Genomic DNA, 20,633 nt, shown 5'->3' on the forward strand with positions numbered 1-20,633 from the left:
TGTGTGTGTGTGTGTGTGTGTGGTGTGTGTGTGTGTGTGTGTGTGTGTGTGTGTGTGTGTGTGTGTGTGTGTGTGTGTGAAGCCAATTTATTCCACCCATTCTGTCTGCATACTATAGCATTTTAGCCTGAAAAGTTTCTGTTCAGTTCTCTTTGTTTGATGACAGTGAAACTGTCACTCTGTTAAGTGAAAACTTACTATAGAACAGAAAACAAAACCTGCAGAGTGCTGTGATGAAAGTTCATATGAAACACTCCCACGCCGTGCTGCTCATGTTGTGCCCCTGATTTCCTGCCAAAGCCTTAGAAGAAAGCCTCGAAGAAAGCCTTATTTCATGACAAGGGATTCTACAGATTCTCCACAGTAGAGTGAAATGGAGGCGTAGAGGAGAAAGCGATTCATGGAGAGGAAAGAAATGTGTATATACGTATATCGCAGCCCCTCACTATGAGACGATTAATCTCGCCATACAGAACCAATGCACTGCAGCAGCAGCGCTCTCTGACGGGGCTCTCCATACCGGCCCACCGGCCTCAGTTCCCTCTCTGTCTTTTTCTTTCCCTCCACATCAAAATAAATCATTTGCATGGCCAGTAAGCCGTGGCTTCAGCCAGTCCATCATTAGCTCTGCTGAGAGTGAGTTTTTCTTTCTCCCAGGGAGTGGTGTTACAGTGTGACCTACAGTACCGTGTGGAGATGTAGGTAAAGGTTATCCCTGCCTCATCGGAGGGTACAATTTGTTTCTTAAGTCTCTCCCGATGTGTCGGTTGTGATCGATTCTCCCTGACTGTGTAGCTCCCTGTGTGGCCTTGCTGTCTGACTGCACAGCTTTTACTCTGCTGGGCATTGCCAGCTGTGCTCTTATCTACAACGCCCTGCCCTTTACCTCTTACCTTTGTGCTACCTCTCTGTCTCTCACCGCTTCTTTTTTCTCTTTATGCGTGTTTTCCTTCCCCAGTTGGTAAGTGGCATGGAAGAAGCAATGTTCAATTCATGATATATATATATATGCTGCTGATGCATATTAATGAGTTCTCAGTAAGAGTTCTCTCTCATCGTTGTGGGGCGACAGCTTTCTCGCAAGGACGTTTGGCTTGTTAGTTTCACCAGCGGCTGCTGTTATACATGATGTACTCGGCTCCACTCTTTCCTTTTACCAGAGTGGCTATGAATACACTGATTCACTGTACTACAGGATTCTTATACCGGTATCAACAATACAATTTGCTTATGAATGCTTATGACCGTAACTTTAAGTGCATATTTATATTGTACTGGTATTGTAAATAAGGTGGAAAATGACTTGTCATAAGAGAATAGTGTCACCATGACAGCTCTTAATATATACGCTTTTATTAAAGACACTTTAATGTAATATCATCAGGGAGTAATTTGATAAAACTTGATATTTAGTTTTAAGGTGAAACAATGTAAATACAGTAAAGATTTATCTATAAATCACGCTTGTTTTTAAACCGTTATCTTGAATGAATTTCAAAAGATAAGATAAAACACAATTTCAGAGAAATTGAAAGATTCAGATTATGCATTTCTTTCACAAAACAGGATAATCTGCCTCACATGACCTAAATTATGTTTAAGTATGAAAATGAATGGACTTCTTTCTATTTTTCCCACACTTTTGTGATGTTTTATATTCAGTTTATGTCAAATGGAGAACCTTCAACTGTCATTCGACTTACTGCACATCTGCGTCATGGATCCTCTCAAATATCGTGTGCATGCAACTGTTCAGAAGTTACGGACACATGCTAGTGTTTACTTGTGTCAGATAACCTGTCAGCGCACCGTGTTGCCTGGATGATCCCACTCATACCCCCCCCCCACACACACACACACACACACACACACACACACACATTATACTGTACAAACACTCTTAAGATTGATGGGACGTGCCGTTGCACCCCGGGCTGTGTGATCGTGATTGATGGGGCAACACATCCACACACAGGCGCACACTCAAATGAAGAGGCATGTGAACACCCACAGACTGTCCATCTGTGTCGCTGGCCGCATTTGAAGCCTGTCTGCTGTAGTATTGCGCTGATTGCTGATCGTATAGTGACGTTACAAGGGATGATTGTCAATGAATATTAAGGCAATTTGAACTAACTTACTATCAGAACTAAGATGTTAATAAAAAATAATCTCTAGAATCTGCACCCTATTGTGCATTTAGAGACGTTTCTGGTGAAGCAGCATGTCCGCCCGCTGAGCCCTGTTAATCAGCAGTGACGAGTAAATTTAAATCCTTAATTACAACCCAGTTGGCCGTCTCTCTTAAAGGTTTTGAATATGTTAAAGCTCCATCAGACGCTGAGATGATTATTATATTGGCATCCGGGTAAAACCCAGACACAAACAAGTCATCCATTCTGTCATTTCACTGGCGCCCTGTGACTTAGCTCCTCCTCCTCCCGCCGCCCCGCCTCACGATCGGATCACCCATTGATTGGACAACACAACGCTCACCTCTGGTGTGCAGTGAATTTTATGGGGAGCGCAAATATTTTGCTTACTTTTACTTCTTACGGTGGATTATCTTATTGTACCTGCCTTCAAAAGGAGAGCTAACTGAAGAACCCATGTGAAATAAGTGTCTATGTAGCTGATGTGGTGCGCACACACACACACACGCACACACTAGACTGAGGTGGCTTCTCTGTTGTTTGGGACTTTATGGAGGTTTCCAAAGACGTTCTCGCTAGTAAGATTCTCTTTCAAATCAGCAGAGAATGTGTTTGGGGGAAATAAACTAAGCTTTCCACGCTTTCAACAAATGGCAATGGTTTGCTGTTGAGCAAGGCATTGGATGGTCACCTGCTCCAGTGGAGCTGCACAGTATGGAGAACGTGTTAATGTTGTGGACTCTGTGTGTTTGTCGATTCAGCTGCTGTTCCCCCCCGATAAATAAAGGTTAAGAAAATTGTTAGAGCCACATTAGACCTCCTGAACTTGCCTTCTTAGTTATGCAACTTAAAATTCAAGGGAAACGGGAACACTCGGAAAAGGTCGGTTGTGATTATGAAAGGGTCTTATTAATTTTACATCCACATCTCATCATTATTGGCCAGCCTCTTTCCTCATCATTCTGTCCTATCATAGGCTGTAATGGACATCGCAGCCTCTAGAAGCTGCTCGTGTGACTTTAGCCTTTTAGTGTTGTTTTTCAGAAAGCCATGATATCGCCCCAATAATATCAAACAACGGCTCAGTAACCCACCGTGATCCATCCCACTCTCAAACGGTGCAGTGTCCCATTATTTTGGTATTGGCTGACCCGTCGGTGCAGTCACGGATCTGAAGTGTGGACCGTTTTGCGAGGCGGTGGAGTGGATGATGCCACTGTTGCGTTTTTCATGTTAAGCAGTGCTATTACCCTATGTTAATCACGGCTGCTGATGGCATCATTACACAGTGACACTAATCCACTGCCATCATATCACCGCAGCTCGTTTGGAGGGAAACTGGTCTTGTTTGTGGTGAATAGTTTGTCACATTATTTTTGACTCTTTTTCCCAGAGGAGGAATGATTTGTTTGATTTTTGATTCTCGTTCGATTTCTTTCTCTTTAGTTGCCTGAATTGTTCTTGTGTGTTTTCGGGGGGGAATCTGTGGTTTGAATAGCAATAGCTCTCTGAATTCCAGGGAGATTCATCAATGCCTTTGACAGAGTCGTCATGTGCAATGAACCTTGATGTTGTTGCAAATGTCAAGTTTGTTGTGATGAAGCGCTTAAAAGCACAACATGAAACAGGGGAGCAGATGTTCATAAATATGTCCCTTTCCATCTATTAATTGAATTATCAAAAACATCATTAGCGATAGCATCAGTAAGTAACAACTCAAGTAAAGCAGTAGACTCTTTTTTTTATTTTATTTTATTTTATTTTATTTATTTATTTATTTTTTTTTACTCAGCCACAGGGTTTAATATTTATATTATACATTTGTCATATTTTACGTAGAGGATAATTGTATGTCTCATTGACTTACTTTGGACTTTATTCACTTATAGACTGATTTTTTTTTTGCCATCCAGAATCCAAAAAATCTGAAACGTCTCCTTAACGACGACAATCATTTTCGTGTCCAGTAGAATAAATCAGTAATGATATGATTTGTGTTTAAAATGTCATTTCAAGAGACTTTTCTGAGTAGATATGAGGAATCACTTGACACTGCACGTAACTGCCGAGATGTGTTGTGCACCAAATTGTGTTTAAGAGCGTGTTTGTGTGAGAAAAGCAGGTTTACAGATTGCTGACTTTTTTTTTTTTTTTTTTTTTTTTTTTTTTTTTTTTTTAATCTCTTGTAGGTTAATCTGTTTATCCATTCTTTTTTTGAAATGAGGCGGAGTGTGATTGTCTTCTCCCAAAGAAAGTGAATCAGCTAAGTCAGGGTTACCTGCCCTCGCTTTGCACATCTCTTTTTGTAAAATGTGTGGCATTTCTTTCATGCGCACTCCTCTACACACACGCACACACACACACTTATGCACATTGCACACTGAACAATACAGCAGTGCTGTGCAGGTGTACTTCTTCTCATCAAACCCACTGAAGATCCTCACCAACACACAACCCCCCCCCCCATCATCTCCCCTCACCTCAGTTGCCCGGCAACATGCTGCTGTGATGTGGTTGACTGGTGGAGAACATGGGATGTCGAATGTAAGCCTTGTTTTGTCCAAGCTGGTTCATTAGCTTACCTCTCTGACCGGTGGTTCTGGAGGCGGTTTGTAACTGAAGCTATATTTTTTTCTGTATTTGTTTACTTCAGGTCACTTCAGCACCGGTGATCAACTATTTTCCTTGACTGTTCAGGGAAATAACAACTCTAGTATAGTACCCATAGTAGAAACTATACATTAGTAATGCATGTATTATTACTATATAATGGATATGTTTGTTAGTGTTTTATGTCATGTTTGATAGTGGACACACATCAATGGTATAACCAGAATACTGTTATATTTTAGTACAAGCACTATTGATATTGCAGAAAATCAAGTTTGTTTAGGTGTTATTGTACAGCAGTCCAGTGTTGTGATGGATATTGTATCTTTAGGGTTCATTTTTCACGACCACAATTCTGTCTTACTATGTCAGACCTGTCAGCCTTATTGACAGTTGCACCTGCATCATGCACCCTGTACTCAACAGGAACTAGAACTAGACCGCAGTAGATTTACGTGACACAATGTGCAGCGACATAACTTGAAAGATTATTTATCGGGATCATATAATCTGGTATTTAGAGCGCATTTCTTTACAGACACAAGCTTTTATTTTTATTGTATTTCTTTGTACACACCTGACTGCACATTCTGCGGTTGCAATGGGTGCCATAGACTGCTTTTCCTAAAAAAAAAAAAGAAGAAAGTTCCCCTAATTGTGTGATTGATTAAGTGTACTATTCACCACTGTGAACAGTTTGCTGTGGTCACGCAGGTTTGTTGTTTTGGTGTTGAAATGATAATTTGGAGATGAGGAAGAAAAGAGTGATTAATGTTCACTCTAGCAAACAAATTCAAATGAGGATTTATTACACTGGTAAGTGCATAAATGATAGTCATCATTAGAGGGTTTGCAGGGTGTTTTGTTTTAATACACAATTCAGAGTGGATAGCTAAACGTCTGATGTTAATGAAAGCATCACCTCACCTCTAATATTATGTGTTTTAATGCGTTCTAGTACATCACAAACTTCTTTATTTTAATAATGTTGACTATTTCATTTTTCACACTTTTAACTTGTAGAGCTGCAAGTGTTTGCCCACTTGTTAAACTTCAGTGTGTTTCTGAGAAATGGTCTATAAATTCATAGCATTTCAACGCTGTCTCTAACGACAGTGCTTGACAGCAGCGGAGGCTGTTGTGCAATTTAGCTGCCTTGGGCAACAGCTCTGTCATTAACATCTTTTGGGATGGCGGTCATTACTTGACTTCTTGCTGATTCCTTGCAGTGGTGAAAGTAGCTCAGATGTCTCACTGAACCTGGCAAGTGGTGGTTTGTCACTCAGAGACAAAAGCCAGAAGAAGGAGTGGGGCTTCACTCACGTTAGTGAGTGCACAGTTGGGGTCTTTTTATTACAGCCATCATCAGAGTGTGAGTTTTCCGTTGTTTATATTGACAGTGCTTTCGTGAAAGGAAGCGGAGCTCTGCGACCGCTTGAACAAAGTAAAGTGTGGCTGCTGTCGTCAGCGCTGTTCGATCTGACAGTGATTCATTTGTCTCTGGACGTGTTGACAGAACTCTATTGTTGAGTTGTTCAGTAGAGCCCTGAACTGTGTCAGTGGCTAAGCATGGGCCATGCTGCACTTTTAACACACACACATCTTTCCAGGCAGTGGAAAGCAAAAACTCACTTCAAGCTTTGGGCATATGGACATTATATCATAGCGGATGTATTGCTTTTATATATACATACTGTATATTTCTATATGTTATAGCTCTATAGTACTCTCTGTGAGAGCCATTTGAGAATCATCAGATGTTCATTTTGAACTCAAGTTGTCATTGTATAACCAAATGTGCAAAACATAATTATTATAATCAGTCCTTACATTAATTAGCTCTTACATAAGTTGAAAGCGTTTCTAGTGACACATAAAATGGATATTTTCCAACACAGTGTCCTTGAATGATGAGTATAAAAAGTCTTCAATTAGATTTAACGGAGGACAGTTGATCAGCTTATTTTTTTGGTTTGAGTCTCTTTCTGAATCTTGTAATTATGTTAAAGTTGTCCAGAAGTGTGTGTTTCATAACTCCACGTTTCCTTTTTTTTTCTGCTAGGTTATGCAACAGACAACACTAAATTCATATTCTCTCTCCTCTTCACTTCTCTGTTGGCAGCATATCACCATGGACAGCTACATTCCCTGCCTGACAGATCTGTGCAAGGCATTGTGGGAGGTGATGCTCAGCTACCACCGCACCATGCAGTGGCACGAGGAGCAGGACAGGCATGAGACCACGCCCACTGCAGGTAAGAGACTGTACCCGTTTATCCCGATGACCTTTGTAATCTTTCACAATCACTTCATATTCTGCAACACTACTCTATTTGTTCTGACCTTCCAAATACCACAAAGAGGTGCTCAGTTCCTTGTAGAAGCACACAGATTAGGAAACACCAGATACAATAACGACCTCTCACTTGGAAACATTCTGTCTTGCAAAAAACTGATATTTGGCGCCTCAAACTCTCTTTCCTTTTCATGTCTCTTTGCCGGCGAATGCCGTGGCCAGAGGCATTATAGTTTCGGGTTTGTCTGTCCGTTCTATTCTCATGAATGAGGGAATTTCTTCAAATTTGACACAAACGTCCACTTGGACTGAAGGTTGAACTGATCAGACTTTGAAGATCAAAGGTCATGGGTCCTAATTTGTTACGCCCGGCTCGTGGGCCGCAACAAAGGAGGGAGACGCACACCAGATTTGCAGTAACAATCTCAGATTTATTGAAAGAAAGTATTAACGCAACAGAGGTTGGTGGAGACAGACAGAGATGACTGGCGTCTGGGCAGGCGGGGTTTAATAGCTGCAGGAATCACCGGCCAGGTGTTCCCAATTAGGGTGCTGGCATCTCACCTGCACCCAGCCAAGGACCTACGAACACACACACAAGCACATGCACAGTACCAGGGCAACCTCGCATACCTCACGAGTGTATATGCTAATTATGACAATATCACACAAATGTCTGATAGTATAAAATGATGAATTGATGATATTTTGGACATACGTGGATGTAAACTTATGGGTAGGTATACAACGAGGCAATATTCTGGTTTTTATTTTTAAATCTCTCTTTGTCAGCTGTTTTCTCTCTCTAGATTTTCATAAACACAAAACCTACGTTCTGCTTACACAGATTCAGTTTACAAAGACTTGGCCCAGGAGTGCCACTCTTTCATGGCTGTGGGAACTCAACTTACCGTGGGTTCATCAGCGTTTTAGCTCACAGAAAGGAATGATTGGCACATGAAAAGAGTAATGAACATGTGCAGTGTAGTGGTTCGGGTGCTGAAGAGGCATAATATTTTTCAGCATTTACTAAGCTCCCTTTCAGTGTCGAGATCATCGTCCTCCTTTCTCCATTAATACAAAGAGATGTTGTAGTTATACAGATGTGCAGTATCTCTCTGGTTGTTTGTTTGTATTCATTTTGTAGCGTTATCAAATATAAATCGGTTTGACAATCTGTCCTAATTACTTGAATATAAATGATATGTACACATTGTTGGATTTACATTGTGAAATGAAAGTGACCCAGCCGTATGGGTTTCAAGGATAAATATTTGCACAGGTGATGAAGCATGAGTGATGCATATTTTTCTTATGGAAATGTGTCATGCGTGACTTTGAGTGTGCTCTGTTTTTAAGCTAATACAAACAGGACCTTCATGTCTAGCTGTTGCAGTTCACGAAGGTACCGTTTACAGATACAATGACAGACTTTTTCCACATTTCGTAGTTTTTTTTAATGTCGTCCCCAGTGACATTCTTGACCTTCCGATATCATTCAGATCCCAAAACGTTGTCATTTTAGAAAAGAAAAAGCAAGTAACTCATTCTTCTTTTGTAGATTTTGTGCCGATGACAGTATAAAGTACACCGACTCTCCACTGGAAACTCCGTAAAGCTGCACTCAAGTTACGGCCCATTGAGAACAGCAAGACGACTGAACACCACATCTGTCCAAACCCAAAGCTTACATCTGGATCAACATGAAAAGTCTGACTTGTGTCTCAGCCTCTGTCCTTCCTGCCTTCAGTCAGCCAGATGTGAAAACATGAGCCGCGAGAAGCTCAGTTGTCGAGGCAATACATACTTTGTGGTTTAGCAGTAAGCTCCACAAGAAGTTTAATTTCTTACTGGTGTAAAAAAAAGTAAACCGTACTGGATTTGGTTTATAGCTCTTTGTTTCTTCCACCTCACCACTGTTTCATCATTCACCCTGCCAAAGACTTTGTCAGATATTAGCTGCAAATACAGACCTGTCAAATTAGCTGGTAGCTTCCTGCTGTGTATTGAAAGGTAGCTCATTTCCATTTCCCATACTGTACAGAATTCATTAGGCGACGGGATGAGGACACAAAGATGTCCTGAATGGTTGGTGGCAGTCCTCTACGTCCTTCATGAGATGTGAGAGGACACACACCACATTACCTTTCACGAGGTCCATCTATCATCTCGCTATTTGATTGTGTAAAGGTGTCCCTGACCCTGCTTTTGTCCCGGCTTTTACCTTCCTCCCTCAGCGCTAATGTGTGTGCAGGGTCCATCAGACTAATGATTAACTGTGCAGGCTTTTTGTTTCATTTGTTGAGTATGACCGCCGCAGGCAGGGACCTCCATCTCACACAAGAGGCCGTCAAAGTCTTAACCGTCAAGCCCACTGAAGATCACTCCTCACACGCACGCACACACGCACACACGCACACAAGCACACACGCACACACACACCTCTCACCTCATTGAGAATGCAAAAAGAGCATTGCATTGAATTTAATCCTTTGGCCACCTGACATATCGAGCAGGTCAGTGTAATGTTTCAGCAATTAATTTTGTCACTTGATGAAAGGAAAGGTTATTTCAGGAAGGAATATGGGCCAGGGTCCTATCCCGACCTGACGGAATAGATTAAAACGGGGGGGGGGGGGGGGGGTGGTGTGTGTGTGAAAGAAAATATAAATGGCCAGTTTGTTCATCGGTTACATGTTCATACAGAGCATGGCCATACATTTTGAAATGTATGGCGGCTGTCTGCTCTGCTATGATAAAAAAATAAATCAGCTTTCAGCAGTCTGGGTGGGAGTTGGCCTTCACGCCTGATTATTACTCATTAGTAACATGCATATAAACTAAACTAGAGAGCGTGTTATGTGAATTATGTTTTGTTTCACTGACCTCCACCAGTACATATTGTAATTAAATTTTTGATAGACCTATTTCATCGTACTTTTCTATTCATGCTATTCATGTTCCACCGTGGCAAATCTGACTTAGCTCCAATCTAATTATTTTCTATATTTACAGATATACTTATAGATCATGTGTGTAAAGTAATTGGATTTATTTGCAAGCCCTTCAAATGCATTTCCAGTTCTGAAGTTACATTGTAACCAAGCCTTTCAACACATTACGGTGTGCATGTGAATTAAAAAAACACTGCACCAAATCAACACTGAATAAATACATCAAAAATGTATCGGGTTTAAAGTGTGATGGAATGTAATCCCTTGAAATTTAGTGGGGTTTGTTAACCATATGGTGCAGTGCGACAGGCCAATGCTTCCCAATAGTATTCTGTGTTTTAGCATTTTAAACATGTTTCAGACCGTGGTTACACTCGTCTATACAAAGCGACCTCTCTGATTGGATGCTCCGGATCGTATGTGTCCCCATATGTGTGTCCACACTTCAATGCGACCTGCCTGATCGGATATATTTCGCATCCAGCATCCAGTGATGCTCTCGCCAAATGTTTTTGCTCTCACACACTCTCACTCCCACTTGTGCTCATTAAATGAGATCCAGAGATGTCAAGTTGACGTATCACAATTTCTCCCAAGCCCCTTTGTTCTTTTGGCTTTTTTGGGAGTGATGCAATTGTTTAAACTCGTTCTGTCCTTATTAACTCAAACCAATGTTATTGGGCTCTCAAGGACAGTGTTTGAAAACCAGTTTAAAGACTCTCTGAAATTCCCAGACATGTTTGATTGAACCCTGCCACGATGTCATTGTTAAATTATTGCGCTATAACAGGACAGTATTGACTGTGGAGGTAATACTATGTGAGAAGATGACAATGGATTTAAAATGCATCATGAGCAGACTCCCAGGGCAGGTCGGAATCCGAGACCATTTACTTCATATAAATACACACACCAAGGAAAACCCTGATGTGTCACACCCACTTCTGAATGTGATGATTGCAATCAGCCTTTGGGAGAAGAAGATAAACGTCTGTGATGTAGGTGAAGAGGTTAACCACAATCTATTGTGAAAGAGCTCCTTTAAAACAACCGTTCTGACTCCTGATACCCGGGTTCATGTTCTTAATGCACTCGTACGATTATTAACCAAAGTTGTCTTGAAACTGTCGGACTCTGAAACAAACACGTAAGCATATTAATAGCCTTTAAGATTCTTTTGATTGCAAATTCAGTGAGATAAATGAGGGATAAATAATGAAGATTGCTGTACAAGGCATACACTTTATTATAAAAACTTCTTAAACTAGTTGTATTTGAAACCAAGGATTTATTCTTCAATTGACAGAATTTCTTTTCCTTGTTTAAATACAAAATATAGTTTGAACTTAATGCTCGGCTAAGCTTCTTATTAACATTATTGCGGTGGACAATGGGAGGCATGGACCCATTAATGACGTATATTAAAGGAACCCCACTGTGCCAAGCTATTGCAATAAAATTTGACATGAGAACCTCTCTGGAGGATTCTTCTCCTCTTTGGTGTATTGAGCCTTCTGTCAGAATCTATAATACGGGCGAGCAGAGCCTCTCTTGCTGCTAATGGTATGCCTCGGAGTGCGATTAACACGGGTCCTGTGGGTAAAATGGGGGTCTACATACAGACTGATGAAACGGAACAACACAGTGAGAAAACCGTGTGAGGCGCACTAGGCTGCATGCTGTAGGACAAGCACGTCGTCTTCCACTTGGTTTCTCAGAGATACGGTCAGCTGCTAGGGTTGGTAATGATTCATTGATGAGTCATGACGAAGAGCACTCAACCCATTTAGCATTGCACTTATATCGCTTTGTCAGACTCACAATGGACAGTTTATAAGCATTTCAATATGTTTTTTTTAAATGAAAATAATGATAAAACAAATATCGCAAATCATATCGCAATTGCAGCATCAGTCAAACTATTTGCAATTAGTCGTTTAGCCCTAAAATCAGTGCAGCAGAACCAGAGATGTCGTCTCTTTTATTCCACATCAAAACCTGGTGCCTACATTACCCATGATGCAACTGGTCCGCAACCATTTCAGTCGGAGATTCGGTTTGCCTTTAGCGGCTATGTAGCCTTGAGCTGCTAGCGACCCCTGCACACTGGCTCCATCAGCTAATATAAAGCTCTAAATGTATAATCCCAGGATTACGCTTACATATATTTGTGTTGCACTTAAACAACCTGCCTGTTCATTTTTAAACGCGTCATATTGGCGAATTAAGCTCTTCTCTTTTTTTTTCCCCTCTATCCCCATAAAGTAATACCTTCACACACTTTGAGGTTCCTGAGGAGCTCTGATTAATCCAGGCTCACTGATCCCCACTTCTGTCTTTTGGTTTTTCAAACCTTTTAACCTCTTGAGATCGTTTTTGATCGTTTTTTCTTTATCTTTTTTCATCCAGTTGAGAAGGCTTTCTTCAACTCTTCCTGCCCTTTCTCTTGCTCTCCGTTACTATATTCACACAATTAGATATACTCAGTGTGTGGGTGTAAGAACGTTCATGTTTGGACTCTCTTTTAATGGATTGGATAGGTGACATTCGATATGACATTTTGCTATTAAGTAACATTCTTTGCCCTAAAAAGGGAAATAAGTGTTTATTTGTTATATAAACAGGTTAAATGGCATGAGAGCTATTTATGGACTCGCTCAGAAGACAAACACCTCACTTAGCGGGTTCTCTCTACAGTTGCTCTGTTTTGACTGCAGCTCGGAGATCTTTGAGTCAAGCCGAGTTAAATTATGTGTTTGTATGTTTTAGGCTTTAGGTCTTTCAACCATCTCACTGCTTCAGAATAAGAAAAACACTCCCCGTGATTCATGCCTGACTAATGTGTCTAACCATCGTCTGGTTCCATGGTGAATGAATGGCTGTGTGTGTGTGTGTGTGTGTGTGTTTGATCTCAAACAAAACGAGATCCACACGTATTCAGGCGGTGACACTTTTATGTTTTCTTCAGTGCTCTTGAGCGGCTCTTAAATTCTGTCCTCTTGAATGTCTTTCTCATCAATAATCTGATCTCCTGCCTGTGATTGGAGCACATGGAGATGGATTCAGTGTGTGGATTGTTTCGTTTGCCTGTAAATTATCACTCTTGTCCAGTATTTTAAGAGAATGCTTTTAACCAGAAGAGAGCAGTATATTTTAAAACGGATGCTGCAGCATTTTAAATGTTTTACTTTGGTTCTTGTTTAAAGGCTTGAGGAAGGTCTCACAGATCAAAACGTTTCCTTAAAAAGAGAAATACACTGTTTATGTGTAGCCTAACTGTGTGCAGACCTCGTTTGTGCTCTGCAGTTTAGTACTTTTTGTCTTGCGCCGGAGTGTCTCTGCCTGGATGTGCGCACACTTGGTCCTTCTTCTGAGGTTTTGGCTATCGGGCCATGACCAGAGTTATTTCTTTCTCTCCGGCTGAGAAACTGTTGTGAATATGCTTTTGGACTTGTTATTTGTGTTTATTATATACCGCGCTGCACTGAATGTTGTTCATGAACGATTGAGTTGGAGGCTTCCAGCATATTTATTGCAAAATCATCTTGGTGACACTAAATCCAAAAAGAGGAGCGTAGCCCTGTAGCTGTATAGCAGACTTTAAAACGTATATGTTCAATGTGTACGTTGTGGCATTTATTCATTTTAAAAGAGACTTATATTAAGCCCAGTAACAAAAGAGAAGACAAACTACAAAATCATTGACCCGTCACCAAGATGAGTCTCTCACTTTTTTTAGTTTTTTAAGGTGGGGTTGAGAGCTCACAGGCACACTGCTGCTGGCTTTCCCAGAGATCCACTTCAAACGGAGTGAGCCAGCAGCTTCAGTCTGATTGAAGCAATTTCCAGCCAGGGGAAAGTATTGCAGCTACTATGACATTGTAGTGTCTGCTGCTCCACATGGTATTCTATCTGATCGGTGAGAAAACAACACAAAGTAGAGGACAGTGAGGTGATGGAGGAGGAACCACGTTGGTTTAATTTTCAGGCTGCCTGTCCTCAGCACCTTATGCAAGTGTCATCCGGTTTTGTCATATTGTCAGTCTTTGCTCTGTTGAGGGACTTGAGGGACTTGAGGGACCTGTCAAATGCTGGCTGACTTCCACTTTTGGACAAAAAAAAAGTCTCACAGTATTCAGCCTACAGACTGTTTACATGGCCAAACTAACAATGAAGGACAATAGTCACACATTTCAGATCTGCAGATCAGCTACGTGATATTTCTCCTGTATTATAATATTACATTATTATTGCATCTGAGGAATCATATTTCATCATTATTAAAGAGATGTTTTTCATTTGCTTCTTCACCGGCTATAAGAATAGTCCTTTTGGACTTCTGTTCGGATTCTGATCCAGTCTGCTCATCCAATCATTGTGCAGATGTCCGTTGAAATGAGTAAATTCCATTCTTTGAGTCATGCTCAAATGACACCGTCGAACAATAGATAAATGCAACAGATAAAGGGAAACTGAATTTCCTCAGTCTGGTTATCAGTTGTTAGTCGGCCTTTGTTCTGTCTTTGAATACCTCTAGATGGTGCCGCGGCAGCAGAGTCTGATGAGTCTGTGGTGGACCGCAGCTACGTGAAGAAGAAGCTGGAGCACGGACTGACACGGATCTGGCAGGTTGGAACGAATAGTGCACTCTCTCTCTCTAAGCATGACTCTTCATGTCGTTCCACAAGCTGCCATGTCTCTTCCCACAAGTCCGCTCCTAGCTTTGCTTTTCATTTATTTATTTTCTCAGATTTTATTTATTTTTTGTCCAAATCACCGTGTCCCTCTCATTTCTGTCCTCAGGACGTCCAGTTGAAAGCGAAGGCCTACATCCTGGGGACTGACATGTCGAACTTCAAGTACGACGATTTCATAGTGGTGCTTGATGTCATCAGCAGGTACGCCGCAAGACCAGAGCAGCCAGCTCATCACCCTCGTTTCCTCTAATTGGTCTTCATCATCTTGCCGTTGCTGTCCCTCTCTCTGCCTCGTCTTTTTAAATCTTTTTTCCAGGTCGATATACTTTCACAAGCAGTCTCTCTCTCTCTTTCTTCTTTTTTTCCTCAGTCACTTGCTCACTAACTGAATGAGATTATGCGAACACGCACTAACACACAAACACAAAATCCTTTGTCCAATAAGAAAATGATCATTGACTTTGTTGAAATTATAATGGCAGTAAGTCCAAACCCTTTTAAAACACCACACTTTAATAATTACACTAACTCTGGTTATGATAATGTACTCCAGTGTGTTTTGCACTTCTATGGACGACAAATAGGAAGCGTACACACCCTTTGGAGTGACCTGCGCGTTGCTCATCTCGTTGCTGCTGCATGTGGGAGTGAAGCCTGTACTCGACTGGAACAAGTTTGTGGGTGGAGGGAAGAGAATCCAGGATATTATTGTTAATGTTTTCAAGTCCACCTGAAATGATGTGTATCTATCTGTGACATCCTATTGAATTGTTCTGTGAATTTGAGGACCTGTGACCCAAATCAAAACCCCCAAAAAGGAAATTTACATTTAGTGTTTGTTGATCTAATGGAGCCACTGTTTGCACGACTGTTGGTATCTGTGTACACACTGTAGATGAGATAATGTATTCAGCTACCTTAAAATGTCAAAATAGATTATTTTAGGTGGCTTACTTTAGATTCAGACACGCGTGTAGTCCTTTTTCTTCAATACCACTGCTCACAAAACATTATCTGTCCCTTGACTGGCAGTTTACAGTTACCAGAGCGAGTCTGTTTACATCGTGTCTGTGTGCCCCTGCTGGCTCAGCTGTCAGTCAAACACCTACACCTACACACTCTCACACACACACACACAGTGGTCTTCCTGGAGAGGCTTTCAGGCTAAAGGGCTGTTTTTGATCATTTAGAAAATCACTTTTACATTTTTTGACTGCAAAAGAAACCGACACAACATTTAAGGATGGTTTATGCAGAAGCACATATTATCAAGATACAGAGTGAAATGTATATATTTTGTGCAATAAACCCTTAAAATGACTACTTCATTGATTTACTCATACAGATCAAATCATGACCTTTATCACGGTAGCCCTAACTTGTGGTGGTTGCATCATTGTAGGCATGTGCACCACATATAAATTAAATATCAATCGCAAGCCATCAAAGAGTCCACTACTACTCTCCTTACACTGGGTAATCTCACTACATGCTCCATCAGATAACTGCACCAGTGAGAAATCCCTTTGTCTTCTCTCTTTGCCCTTCATTTTGGTCTGTCGTTATGCGTTTCCTCATCCTTTAACCTTCTCTTTCAGGTTGATGCAGGTGGGCGAGGAGTTCTGCGGCAGCAAGTCGGAGGTCCTGCAGGAGTCTATCAAGCGCCAGAGTGTCAACTACTTTAAAAACTATCACAGGTGAGCTGTCTTTTGTTGCATCTGGATCGTCACCTTGATTGCGTAAAAATTGGACTATCTATCTATCTATCTATCTATCTATCTATCATTTTTAATTTTTTTTTGTTGTTTTTTTTTTGTTTTTGAAGCCGTTGAGACGATGGTAGACAGCAGGGTCGCTTGACAGAAACTTTTACACCCAATCACAACCGTGCTCTATTCCCAGCGCAGCCCTCTTCGGAGTAGATGTGTAATTACACGGTAACACTCACTGAGCTGGCAGCACATTTACCTCCTGATTATGTAACCCCCTGCCGACCACATGAATATGTATGCTTTCAAGCAGACAGCGACACATCATCAGATGTGATTTGCATTGATCAGTGTTATGATTAGCCATCAAGATACACTGAAAAGATACACTAAAAAAAAAAAGCTTCACTCCTTTGACACAAATTGTCAATCGAGGTAGACACGGAGGCATGATGGGATGCTGTGTGAATTGGAAGTGAAAAAGAGATTGTTAGAGGTGACAGTTCCAGGGAGAGAGAGAGAAGAAGATGAGGAGGCGAACACCAGACAGCATTGTGATGGCATATTATCAACGCCTCTAATGTGTCCACCAGCACATCTGCTCTGGTGGCCGGCAGGCTTCCAGCGTGCATCATCTTTACATTGGGTTTGATTCATTTTCCAGCCAGGTGTCATTCCCAAAGAGATTACCCATCAGTGAACTTTGACTGGCTGCTGCCTGTATTGGTCTGCCAGCGGCCTGCAGTAACACACTCAGTCATCAGGGTGGGTGTGTTGTTGGCCTACGGGTGCAGAGGACAGAATGACATTGTCAGGGTTCAGACATGATAAGTATCTAAGAGCTGCGCCGTTGGTAATGTCTGCTTGTATTTTCCCCAACTTATTTTCTCCGATTGATTGAAATGTTTTCAAAGCTTTAATGTCCTTTTTAATTCTCGTTGCATTCCATTAGAGGAATATAACTGCAGCACAAGATGCCAGCATGCACCAACAGGGACTGACTTTCAATGCATTTGATATCCCTTCCATATTTCTGTGCCACAAGGCTTCCCTGTCTCACGCCACCGTTCCTTATTCTGTCACTTCTCACACTTCAAACACCTTTCAGTAACACGGGCCACTGCAGTGTTCCACTGCTTTGACATTTCACACAGCGAGACCTGATATTGACCTACCATCAGGGTGGCTGTCTCGAGCTCTGACGACAGTTAACATGGAAACATGACACACACACAAACACACACCTTCCTTTTCACTGTGTATCAGTGACCTTTGCAGGCTTTTTGATGTCGGCACACTTAATCTGGACTCTCGGATTGTAAACGGACCTGAATTCACTGCTGGTCAGCGATGGACACATGTTGACTTCTTCTTTTCCACTTCTTCTTTTCCACTTCTTCTTCTTCGTGTCTTACTCTATTCGCGTAACTTTTTCTTTTTCTCTCATCCCCTCAGGGCACGACTGGAAGAGCTGAGGATGTTTCTGGAAAATGAGACGTGGGAACTTTGCCCAGTGAAGTCTAACTTTAACATCGCCCAGCTCCATGTGAGTAAGAATCCCGTCACTGAGGAGAGAAAGGGAAGCACGGTAGCATTCATCCATCCTACGCTGTCTCTCGTCGCACGCACCCCCTGCTGTGAAATTTGCACAATGATATGAAACACAGGGGATCCTGCTCAATGGTCTATGTGTGTGCAAGTGTGTCAGCCTCCCATAGGAGGAGTAAAGTTCACTGCATGTTATATAACACAGATGAAGAGTATCGGAGCGTAATGTTGATCACGTATCGATATCCAGTATCTCACGGACATATTCTATATAACCAACTCACATAAAAGATCCTTGTGTTTACATGTCCAGCTCACTTCACAGAAGAAGAAAGAAACAGAAATGACAAATGGAAAGATAGAGCTGTCCCAAAGACAAATGGAGTTAATTCAAATTAGTTTATTTCAATTTCATGCATCTTGTTTTCCCTTTCACGTCTGTCTTGCTTGGGCACGTTTTGCAACAAACACACATGCCCAAGAATCCCTATAATAAAACCTATGCCTTGAGAATAGTGTGTGTATACATTACTTATAGGCTAACAGGCAATGACCGTTAACCCTTTAATCCCTGTCTGTCTCTGTCCCGTCTTCTCCAATCCAGGAGTTTAAGTTCATGGGCCAGTGCCGCTCTCCGTCTGTTTCCCCGAGCAAACGGGCCGCGTCCTCGACCAGCACGGCTCAGGACGAGCTCTCTCTGTTCCAGCAGTACCTTCAGGAGGGAAACCCCTTCGAGATGCATGCTGAGAACAAAGAGGAGGAGACGGAGGATGTGCTGGCATCGAACGGGGTAAGTGGAAACCGCAACCACCAAATCACGGTAATGAAGGGCATCACCAAACACGGTAATGAAGATCCAAGTTGATTAATCGGGACATAATCACTGTGGGTCATCGAGTTGTTTACAGCAGCCATTGAGCTGTCCTCACCAGGGCCATAACACACTACGTTCTGATGCATGATTGTTATAACACTTTGACACATGGTCTGACATGTCATATCAGCTGTTAAACAGCAAATTAACTCCTTGGGTAGATTCATTGGCAAAGCAAAAAATAAACTTAATATTAGAGCTGCATGTAATAATGTAGTCATATTCGATGATTGTTTTGTGCTGCAACAAATTCAACACATTTTTCTTAGCAACATTTAGTACTATTGTGTAGTCTACAGTGTAGCGTTTAGTATATATTAGAAACCTTTTTATTTCGTAGAAACGTATTTCTACTCTGTTTTATGTTAAATATAAATAGGCAGCACTTTACCTTAAAATAAAAATGTTTCACTGCTTAGTAGTCTTTTTCTTTAAACAGCCTGTTTCACCGTTCATCCATCAGTGTGCTTTGTGCAACTGCATCTTCACACCCAGAGGAGCAGCCAAGCTTAATTTGTGAGCCTGTTGTCTTGTCCAACAACTGAAAGCAAGCTCTTCTGCTTGCCTGACGAATCTTAATCTGAAAACATAATGGGCATTGTCTGTACCATTATATTGAGCAACAACAGTGGCTCCTATTGTGTGGTTACACAATGCACATCCTGCAGTATGTGCTGCACCGATACTGATGACCACCAGGACCACGGAAAAAAAAAAGTTAAAGTTTGAAAACACTTAGATGAATTCATTTCTCGTTTTTTTTCTATCAGATATTGGGCCAGTGCTGACTCAAACATCGGTGACAATACAACTATATACATTACATTTATTTATTTAATTAATTTTAACATCTTTAAGTGTTGACCAATTGTTGCTGCATTAAAAAGGTTTACACTTGAATTGCAGTTCCTGTTAATTTCGAAAAATGTTGACCAAGTTGCTGTTGCACGATTGATTATTCTAATAATAAATAACATTTCAATAAATATATCTATGTATTTATTTATTGCATTTTGTTTTACAGAGTTAGGAAAGCAATATTTAGGTCAGGCCTGATGTTGCCTTGCACATAAAAGATGGATCCCAGTCACGTCCACACAGTGAGGGATACAGCTTATTAATGAAACACTGGTATCGGATCAGTACCCAAAGCTCAGAAATCGCTATCGAGACAGAAAAAAGTTGGATCGGTGCATTCCTCGTACATGCATTTGCAAAGTACTGTTAGCAGCTACCCTAGTCTTACGTCAAGACCCTCTTGTTCCTTGAGGAAAGTTTTCTTTGCCATCATACACACACACAGCAGCATTGCCTCTCTGTAGCTGACAAATCCTTATTATTCGGCAGGCAACTGGAGCTCAAACACTCTGCCGGTCTTATGGTCTTGGTAAGCAGCACTACTGCTGTAGTAGTAATAATAATAATAATAATAATAACATCTTTTGTGCATTACGACTGTCACTTCTCAGCTCTGATCACAGACTGATGTGACACCACAAGACGGAGAGAAGAAAACACACCTAATGTCTGTCAAGGCTTCTATTGGGTTCAACCAGATATCGAATGCATGAATACAGTGATCCAGAGAATATTAGTACTGTGGATGTTATACATAAGTGCTCCTCCTTTGACGAGCATAAAGTCAGAAATCATTTGGGTTGTTCCTTCAAGGCTTATTTGTTAAACAAAACAGTTTTCCTCTTCAAGGATGGGGAGACGAAAGTACACAGGTGCCCTGACACCCACTTTTTATGTGTGTGTGTGTATATATATATATATATATATATATATA

The 20,633-nt window shown here is 41.3% G+C and overlaps 1 protein-coding gene across 4 annotated transcripts in view; it reads left to right on the top strand.

Annotated features, from left to right (window-relative positions):
- vps50 (VPS50 subunit of EARP/GARPII complex) overlaps positions 1–20,633 on the top strand; it is an 85,585-nt gene that overhangs the window by 31,246 nt on the left and 33,706 nt on the right. For all 4 annotated transcript variants that reach the window (XM_031854268.1, XM_031854269.1, XM_031854267.1 and 1 more), the window contains 6 exons: positions 6,886–7,018; positions 14,551–14,642; positions 14,817–14,911; positions 16,309–16,407; positions 17,875–17,965; positions 18,572–18,757. In XM_031854268.1, the coding sequence (XP_031710128.1) occupies positions 6,886–7,018; positions 14,551–14,642; positions 14,817–14,911; positions 16,309–16,407; positions 17,875–17,965; positions 18,572–18,757 (696 nt within the window). The remainder of the gene's footprint in view (positions 1–6,885; positions 7,019–14,550; positions 14,643–14,816; positions 14,912–16,308; positions 16,408–17,874; positions 17,966–18,571; positions 18,758–20,633) is intronic.

This window comes from Anarrhichthys ocellatus, unplaced genomic scaffold, assembly GCF_004355925.1.
Source record: "Anarrhichthys ocellatus isolate YVR2014 unplaced genomic scaffold, GSC_Weel_1.0 scaffold14, whole genome shotgun sequence".
Lineage (NCBI taxonomy): Eukaryota > Metazoa > Chordata > Actinopteri > Perciformes > Anarhichadidae > Anarrhichthys > Anarrhichthys ocellatus.